Here is a 10,265-nt window from a genome sequence, read left to right on the forward strand (position 1 = left end):
GTTCCAACAATAGGGTTGCAGATCCCTTTAGCTCCTTGGGTACTTTCTCTAGCTTCTCCATTGGGAGCCCTGTGATACATCCAATAGCTGACTGTGAGTATCCACTTCTGTGTTTGCTAGGCCCCGGCATAGTCTAAAAGGGGTTTTCTTATTCACTGTCTTTTCCCACACACACACCATTTCTTTAAAGTTTGTTTTTTTTTTGTTGTTTGGTTTGGTTTTGGTTTTGGTTTGGTTTCTCAAGGCAGGGTTTCTCTGTGTAGCCCTGGCTGTCCTGGAACTCACTCTGTAGACCAGGCTGGCCTTGAACTCAGGAATCCCCCTGCCTCTGCCTACCAAGTGCTGGGATTAAAGGCATGCACCACCACTGCCCAGCTAAAGTTTGTTTTTAAGTGGTGCGTGTTTGCGTGTGTGTGTGTGTGTGTGTGTGTGTCATAAGGAGGAGACAGATATGCCACAGCAAGTGTGGCTGTTAGAGGGCAACTTTATGGAGTCAGTTCTCTTCTTCCACTATTACATGGTTCCTGAGGACTAGCTAAAGTTACCAGCCAAGCACCCTCAGTATTCTTTTTTTCTTGGGGTTTTTGCTAGTTCGCTTGTTTTGAGACAGTTTCACTGTAGCTCTAGCTGGCTTGGAATTCATAGAGATGTGGTTTCCCGTGTGCTGACATAAAAGGTATGCCAAGCCCAGCTTATATCTACTTTTTTTCTTTCCAAGACAGGGTTCTATATAGCCCCAGCTGTTCTGAAACTCCCGACACCCAACCCCCTGCCTCTGGGATTAAAGGTGCTATCCAAGTGCTACCATGCCTAGCTAATCCATTATTCTAAATGTTAGTAGTTTTATAGGTAAAAGTACTATAGTTTTATAGGAAAGTATTAGTGAATCTAATAAAATTATTTACAATTTTTTTTAAAACCTTCATTGGAGTTGTATCTCATAGCATATCATTTGCTGGTACGTACCAGGCCTCAGGTTCCCACCCCAGCACTGACATACAAAACCAACCCAATAGGTGTTAAGCTTTCCTACACTGAATATAAGTAATACAGATTGGTTAATTTTTCTTTCTCTTTTTTTGGAGGGGTGGGGATTGAGACAGGGTTTCTCTGTGTAGCCCTGGGTGTCCTGGAACTTACTCTGTAGACCAGGCTAGCTTCAAACTCAGAAATCTGCCTGCCTCTGCCTCCCAAGTGCTGGGATTAAAGGTGTGCACCACCACTCCCCGGCAGATTGTTTAATTTTCAAAAAATTAAGGCATACACTATTATAATTATTTCCCATGTATTATACATTTAATAACATTTTTAAAAGATTTATTTATTTTATTTATGTGAGAACACTGTAGCTGTCTTCAGTCACAACATTAGAGGGCTCCCATTAAAGACGGTTGTGAGCCACCATGTGGTTGCTGGTAATTGAATTTAGGACCTCTGGAAGAGCAGTCCGTACTCTTAACTGCCGAGTCATCTCTCCAGCCCTGACATTATTATTTTAAATATATTTGACCTGTAGCATCATAATGCATCCCCAGTCAAGTTTCCTCAATTCTTCTTAATCATACACTTTTTAATCATACAACCCTACAGATTTAGTGAAGAAAGTCATTCTTGGTCCACTGTTAGCAAAAAGATGGCTTATATTGAAGCTGCTGGGTGGTGGACATCATTTTCATTAGGAGCCCTTAGAGCAGTGCTTCTCAACCTGTGGGTCCTGACCGCTTTGCTGGTTGCACATCGCATATCCTGCATATCAGATGCTTACATAATGATTTATAACTAGCAAAACTGCTTATGAAGTAGCTATGAAAATAATTTTATAGTTGAGATGAACATTAGGAAGTGAGACCTGCTACCTTGAGCACAGCCTTGGGGACACATGTACCTCCATTTTAGATCTCACAGCAAAACAGATGACAGCTAACAGTGAGTAACTGTTGAAACTGGAAGCACTGTGCTAGCTTGTCTCTAGACCATTTTATACAAGTGATTGAGAAGAGCGCTCTCATTTCTATGCCCAGTAATTCAGAAGGGCAGAAATCAGCTGTGGAGGTAAAAAACAACTGTTGTGTTTATTCTTTAAAAGTTAAAAAAAAAAAGATTCTAGCTATAATAAAACGTTAGGCCTATCTGTCATTTTCATGAGCACACTGACGTTTTGTGGTAGAAAGCTGTCTCTATTGCAGAGTGTCCCATCACGTTCAGAGATTGACTTTTCCAATCATGGAAAGTGTCACTGAAACCTTTAGATTCTATACCACAGATTTTTTAGTTTTGTCTTGCTCAATTTATTTTCTTTTTATTATGCTGTTTGTGTTTCATTTTCGAAGGAATCAGGGCCTCTGTGCTAGGCAAGTGCTCCACCACTGAGCTAGTCCCTATTCCAGTGCATTCTACCATTAAAGTAGGCCTTCAGCCTCTGTTGCTTTTAAACTTATTTTTGGCTTCCCATTTTAAGCTGAGACGAACATGGTTTGGTATGACTGGATGAAGCCTTCTCATGCACAACTTCACGCTGACTACATGCAGCCCCTAACTGAAGCCAAGGCCAGGAGCAAGAACAAGGTTCGGAGTGTCCAGCAGCTGATACAGCGCCTAAGGCTGGTTAAGTCTCCTTCAGAGATTAAGAGAATGCAGATTGCTGGGAAGCTGACATCAGAGGTATGGCTACTATTGAAAATATTTCTCTGTCAGATCATAAAACTCAAGCTCTTCATGTTCAGAGGGCCCCTGCCCCTGCCCCTGCCCCTGCCCCTGCCCCTGCCCCTGCCCCTGCCCCTGCCCCTGCCTCCCGGGTGCTGTGGGATTAAGGCATACACCAGCGCTGCTCAGCTTGCTTCCTCTGTTTCCGACTACACTTACTGATGGACGTACATACCATGGTTGCATATGAGGAGATCAGAGGACAACTAGTGACAGTCAGATTTCTCTTTCCACCGTGTGGATTGTGGGGATCAAACTCAGGTCCTTAGTTTTAGTGGCAAACAACTTTACCCACTGAGCTATCCCACTGACCTTTGCTGTCTGTATTTAACCTGTACAGAAGGATGATGACACACTTGTCAGCCTCAGCCACAGTCTCCAAAGGGTAGTGGTATTTCTTTGAGAATAGCATATAGCACAGATGTGCAAGCTGTGAGGATATCCAGAGGATATGGCAAAGGAAAAACTTTCAAGGCAAAGGGGAAGATTGCAAAACATTTTGAAGCAATAATACTTGTCCAAAGAATGAATAACAAGGCTGGTGCCAATCTGAGGTTAGATAGACAAGTTTTACAGGAATATTTCTGCATGAAGTTACAGTGACCTTTTGAAAGTTTGTGGCTCTGGTATCTTTTCTGATAGATACTATCAGGCAATCATGCATGAGACCCTTCATTTTTTATTATTGTGTGTACATGCTGCAGTGTACTTGTGGGGGTCATAAAAACAATTTATGACATTCATTCTCTCCTCCTCTGCATGAGGAAATGCATGGCGGGCAGCTTTGCCTACAGTCATCTCACTGGTCCTTGTCTTACTTTTCAGTTAGAATTGAATTGAACAACTTCATTCGATTCTGGTGACTTTAACAGAGTACATAGTGAAATGGTTGTTACAGTCAAATATATCATCAATTTTAACCCATATTTTCCCACTGAAGTTTTATCATGAAGCTGTTCCACTGATATCATCATACAGGAAAAAAAAAATAATAAGACTCTGCTGTTGGCTACCAGGGCAGTTTTTATTCACACTTTGTGTTCTGGTGAGACCCAGTGCAAGCCCAGTGCTGATTTCTCTTTCATTGGTATCATAACCTTGATTGATTGGCATGTCAAGAGATCGGACAAGCCATGGCCTGTTGCTCCCAGTCTACTTGACAGAGGGTTCCTTTTGTGAGTTTCAGCAACCCTCTGAACTGCCATGGAGGCTTCTCAAGAACAGTTAGGTATATGGAGGGGCCCCTGCCTTCCTGCCTTCCCACCTTTTCTTTTTCATACAAACGACTGTTACTGATTACAGCAACAGTAAATGCCAAGAAAGAACATGTTTACCCTCACTCCTGGGGCAGCATACCCAGACACATCATGGTTGGATGGGGGTCCTTGTCCAATTACTCATGGTCCACTTCTGCTTATTACACCCCTTGCATATCTGTTGACAGTGACCCAAGTGAGCATTCACCCCGGTGCTAAGGACCCTTACTGCTTCCTTTATCAGCTACCAAGGCGGCTGGGTTTTAGCTCAGTGGTCACATTGTTCTTCCATTGAGATCTTGCCCTCTTCTGAACTGCGGGCTTGGTCAGGAGGCAGAGGAACAGGAAAGTATAGAGAAGCAGGAAAAGCAGACTTAGGATTGGAGTATGAATAATTTGGGTGGGCTTTGGCCTGCAGATAAGGACTCTGGTTTTCTGATATCTTTGCCTGGGGAAATTTAGGGCAAGGTACTTCTGAACTGCAGAAGGTTGGTAAGAAGACTCAAATTGGGGGTGTCTTGTTATTTCATTGGCGATGTCTTGTTTGAGGAAGGATAAAACACTGGTTTGTTTGCATGGTAAACATGCAAGGTAAACATGGTAAGGAGTGCTCATAGGCAAGGTGGTTGCTGTATCTAAGAGGTCTGCATACTAGCATAACCCTGGGAAGAGCAGTCCTCACAGATGCCACAGATGCCAGAGCGTTACAAAAATAAGAAAAAATACTTTTAAGACATCAGTTGTGCTAAATCTAGGTCCTCTCTCACTGAACTGTGGCAATATAGAGAAAATATTTATTCTTTAAATATTCCCTGAAAAGATGATTGCTAGGAATTGAACCCAAGACCTCATGGATTTGCTAAGCACATCTACCATTGAGCTGTACCTCCACTACCCTATACATTCTTTTTTTTTTTTAAGATTTATTTATTTATTTATTTATTTACTTATTTATTTATTTATATGTAAGTACACTGTAGCTGTCTTCAGACACTCCAGAAGAGGGAGTCAGATCTCGTTACAGATGGTTGTGAGCCACCATGTGGTTGCTGGGACTTGAACTCTGGACCTTCGGAAGAGCAGTCAGGTGCTCTTACACACTGAGCCATCTCACCAGCCCTACCCTATACATTCTTGACATGATTCTGTAAATATGTTTGGAAATATAAATTGCTTTTGTTATTATTGTTGTTGGGATTTTTGTTAGTAGTATATTTTATTTTTTGAGACAAAGTTTCTCTGTGTAGTCCTGGCTGTCCTGGAATAACTAGTTTGGCCTCAAACTCAGAAATCAGCCTGCCTCTGCCTCCCAAGTGCTGTATTTAAAAGCATGTGCTAGCACCACCTAGAAGGTATATAAATTGTTATTGGCTCTTCCTGATGAGTCATAATGAGAAAAATGTATTAGGCAAGAGTTCTACAGAATGCAAGTCACCATCAACTTGTTCTCTCTGTTAGATACTGTGCATTTTACCAGGTACTGCAGAGGCTCTTGGGTATTTTGTTTTGGGGCCTCGCATATTGTACTCTTTGTCTCCTGAATTGTAAGCCTTCCACATTGGTATAGGCAGTGAGTTCTGACTGCTGTGTGAGTGTTAAGTTGTTTCATATTTACTGGTTGGCTTAGTTAATCCCACTGAGTACTGGAAAAAGGGAGAGTCTGTAAGTTTTGCATTTTTTTTTAAATAGAGGAATGGATTTCATGTGTTATATGCTTATCACCCACATATTATGAAAAGAAATATACCACTATTCATTTCGATCTTTAACCTAACTTTAATTTATATTCCTTTCACAGCAGTATGTCCACATACTGACTGAGTTTTGTCATTCCTAAGAGACTCATTAGCAGCCTAGATAGTATTTTGTGTTCCTGTGCATTCTAGACCTAAAGAGCTCACTCTCTACCACCAGGCCTTTTCACACAGGCGTTTTGTAAGAGGTCTTGACTTCTTTGCCAGTGTTTGAGTCAAGAAGTCCTAGACTTTGAAGTTTTCTTCTTCTATTTCTACATTAATGTTCAGAGCCATTGTTTTAGCATCTGATGATAAATACTAATTGAGTCTCTTTCTCTTTGTAAATTCCTTTAAGTTCAGATAATATTGAGTGTATCGGCCTTGGGATTTTTGTAACCTGAAGAGTTTGATGAGAGGCAAATGGCAGGTATCCTATACCTTCCTATGAACATCAAGTTTTGTATTGGTTTTGTATCATTGTTTTTTTTATAGGATTATTAATATTTTTTAAAGATTTATTTATTATCATACATAAGTGCACTGTAGCTGTCTTCAGACGCACCACAAGAGGGCGTCAGATTTTATTATGGATGGTTGTGAGCCACCATGTGGTTGCTGGGATTTGAACTCAGGGCCTTCGGAGGAGCAGTCAGTGCTCTTAACCACTGAGCCAACTCTCCAGAACTTTTGTATCATTGTTAATTAACGGTATAAAAGCTGAATTGGTTTAGAACTATAATTATTGTCCTTATTGTTTCTGGTTTGCATATGTGTGTATGTTTGGGGTGTGTGTGTGTGTGTGTGTGTGTGTGTGTGATATGCAGGTACTTAAGTATTTTAAGTGTATAGTTCAGTGGTTTGAGATCATCACCCAGATTTATCATCTCAAGTAAAAACTCTGTACCCAGTGGACAACTTCCCCTTTCCTCCCACACCGAGACTCTTGCAACTGACTTTTCACCATCTGTCTCTGTCAGTTTGTCTGTTCTAGCTGCTTACAAGTAGACTCATGAAGCATTTGCCTTTTTATGAGTAGTTCATTTCTCCTAGCTAGTATGTTTTCAGAATACCAAAATTTTTTCATATCCAAGTATTATTCCATTGTGAGATATATTGTGATATATGTGTGTGTGTGTGTGTGTGTGTGTATAATTATATTATATATAATTTATGTATCTATATATTTGTCTATTTGGTGGTGGACACATAGTTTTTTTAAGTTGGCTATTGTAAATACTGCTGGTAGGAACGTGATTATTCAGCCAGAAGTAGAATTGTTAGGTGATCTAGTCATTCTGTGATTTATATTGTTTCATTTTTGTAGTAAGGTCTTATTCTATAGCCTATACTAACTTTGAACTTATAATGATCCTCCTGTCTCAGCTTCCCAAGGGTTGCAGGTATGAGCCAATATCACTTTTTTTTTTCCTGAAATTGCCATATTGTTTTCTACAGTGGCTGGGTTGTTTTTAATGTGGCTGAGCTCTCATAGGCCTTATACGCTCTAGTCACTAGTCTCAGAGCTGTAGATGTGTTCTCAGCCTTTGGGCTGACTCCTTCTCCGTGCATAGTATCCTTTTCTACTATTTATTACTGTGTGGGGGCCCATATGATACTCCACGGCATATGCATGCTCTGTGAAGTTGTTTCTCCCTACCTTTGCATGGGCTCCAGGGATTTATCTAGCTTTCCTGTAAGTACCTTGCTAGGCTGCCTTATCTGCCACATGCACTTTTTTTTCTAATTTTTTTTTTCTTTTGGGGGGTTTTTTGGTTTTGTTTTTTTCTTTTTCGAGACAGGGTTTCTTTTTTTCTTTTTTTTTTTTTTTTTTTTTGTTTTTTAAAACAGGGTTTCTCTGTGTAGCCCTGGCTGTCCTGGAACTCACTCTGTAGACCAGGCTGGCCTCAAACTCAGAAATCCGCCTGCCTCTGCCTCCCGAGTGCTGGGATTATGAGATCAACTTATCTTTGTTGTTGCTACGCACTTTTGATGTCATATCAGGAGGAAAAATCATTGGTCAAGTCACTTAATAAACACTTGCTTGTACTTTTTATTTATTATATGTGAGTACACTGTAGCTATCTTCAGACATTCCAGAAGAAGGCATCAAATCTCATTACTCATGGTTGTGAGCCACCATGTGGTTGCTGGGATTTGAACTCAGGACCTCTGGAAAAGCAGTCAGTGCTCTTAACCACTGAGCCATCTCGCCAGCCCTGGATTTTGTACTTTTAAATAATATGTTTAAGTTAGTGTTCCATTTTAAGTATATTTTTGTATATGGGAAGGATCTACCTAAATTTTTGCATGTCTCTTTGTTGGTTTTGTATCTTCTGTAAATTATTGAACTTAAGTTTGTGAAAGGGTCTCAGTAATAGAGTGTGCTAACTTGAAGCTTTCCAAGTGTTGGGATTACAGATGAGTACCACCATGCCTGCTAATAGAGAAGATCTTAATCTTTTTCTACATCTTTCTGAGGTCCTACAGCCTACTCGTGTAATCTACTAGAGGTGCCTTTTCAGTCATCCCGACGTGAGAGACATGCTGTTGTCCTGTAGTATCAAATAGGAAAGCATCCGTGCGTTCCTGCATCTTCAGTACACATTGATTTGACCAAGAAGGGGCAAGATTATTTCATTTCAAGGCATTAGAGGGTTTGCTCATTTGTTTTCATGCTTGATTTTTTTTTTTTGAGGTAGAGTTTCACTGTATAGAACAGGCTAGTCCTGAACTCAAAATCCTACTCAGACTTCCAAATGCTGGTCTTAAAATGTATACACCACCATTCCTGGTTTTATCTGTGGGTATATATGGTAGAATACTCTTTTAATTAATTTTGATAAATACAGCACTTCTCTGTGAGTCAGGGTGAACACTTTTAGCCTGGGATCTCACACATCGCAGAGCATGTTGATACAAGCCTTTACACCCTGCACTTGGGGGGCAAAGGCAAGCAGATAGCTGTGAGTTCAAAGCTGGCCTGATCTACACACCAGGTCCCAGGCCATCTACAGCTACTTTGTGAGATGAGGTCTACAGAGAGAGAGAGAAATGTCACTCCGTTATAACTAGAACTCCCAGGAACCACTTTTTACAGTGGCTTATTGGGGTGTTGTACACAGTGATCTAGAAAGTGGCTCCTTTCCTTCACTGATCTCTCACCCTGTGTCAGCACCAGCTTGTCACTTAGACACTTAGTAATTTCAGTTGTAGTCTCACAGTTCCTCAGATATTATTGTGGCCCAAGTTATTTTGGTTAGCATTCCACCCATTGACCAAAGAGAGAGGCTCATTTGTAAACATCCTTAGCCTAATTTGTGCCATTGCTGAAGGTGGCAATTACACCCCTGAATATTTAGCAGATCTGTTATCAATCTTCATTTTCTTTCCAGTCTACTTTTCCAGCTCCTTATGGTTTTCAGATACCACTGATTTCAGTGTATCTGGTAATTCAACCCAATCATGGTCTGGTTCACTGGGGGGAAAAACTTTGTTTGTTTGTTTGTCTGTTTGTTTGTTTGAGACGGGATTTCTCTGTGTGGCCCTGGCATGTGCCACACACCCAGCTATGAAAGGTGCTTCTTATTTGAACTCCATCCTTTTGAATGTTTGAGTGACAGATAAAATGACACTGCATTCATTTTCCCTCCCTCTCTTTGCAGGCTTTCATAGAGACCATGTTTGCCAGTAAAGCTCCGATAGATGAAGCCTTTCTTTACGCGAAGGTGAGCTTCAAGGTCCCATAGGGGCAAACGTAGAGCAAATTTACTGGCTTAAGAGTACATACATTGGCTTGCAGGCAGGCACAGAAATGGCAGCATATCCTTCTCAAATGTTAATTTAACTTATTGTACATGTAAAGTGTGTAGTGTTACATTGAAGAGAAGTGCAGAGCAGAGCCAGTGAAGAAAGACCTAACCCTGTGAAAGGAGACCAACGCTGAGTACATGTACCAGGTAGTCAGTGGGTCAGCCTTCAGACAGTTCCAAGGGTGTCAGAATTTAGTTTCCTTTTCCATCTGCATTTCGGTTGATGAGACTATTTGCAAGACTGAAATTAGCCATTTAGAAATATTGTTAAAAAAATAAGCCATATTTTGTTTACCTGATTAACAATAGCCTTATATGTGTTTTTGGACTCAGCCTTCTTTACAGATTTTCTCTGTCATCTTCTGGGCTTTCTTTGAAAACCATGCGAAGTTTAAATTACAGAAGATTAAATAATAAGGTTGAGGGTGGGGGCTGGAGGGATGTCTCAGCAGTTAAGAGCACTGTCTGCTCTTCCAGAAGTCTTGAGTTCAATTCCCAGCAACCACATGATGGCACACAAACATCTGTAATAGGATCAGATGTCCTCTTCTGGTGTGTCTGAAGACAGCTACAGTGTTCTCATATAAAATAAATCTTTAAAAAAAAAGGGGGGGGGCTGGAGAGATGGCTCAGTGGTTAAGAGCACTGGCTGCTCTTCTGAAGGTCCTGAGTTCAAATCCCAGAAACCACATGGTGGCTCACAACCATCTGTAATGAGATCTGATGCCCTCTTCTGGTGTGTCTGAAGACAGCTACAGTGT

The 10,265-nt window shown here is 40.9% G+C and overlaps 1 protein-coding gene across 4 annotated transcripts in view; it reads left to right on the plus strand.

Moving 5' to 3' along the window:
• Positions 1–10,265, plus strand: part of Xpnpep3 (X-prolyl aminopeptidase 3) — a 53,436-nt gene that overhangs the window by 26,751 nt on the left and 16,420 nt on the right. For all 4 annotated transcript variants that reach the window (XM_021182781.2, XM_029469653.1, XM_029469651.1 and 1 more), the window contains 2 exons: positions 2,459–2,661; positions 9,358–9,420. In XM_021182781.2, the coding sequence (XP_021038440.1) occupies positions 2,459–2,661; positions 9,358–9,420 (266 nt within the window). The remainder of the gene's footprint in view (positions 1–2,458; positions 2,662–9,357; positions 9,421–10,265) is intronic.

The sequence above is a fragment of the Mus caroli genome, chromosome 15 (genome assembly GCF_900094665.2).
Source record: "Mus caroli chromosome 15, CAROLI_EIJ_v1.1, whole genome shotgun sequence".
Lineage (NCBI taxonomy): Eukaryota > Metazoa > Chordata > Mammalia > Rodentia > Muridae > Mus > Mus caroli.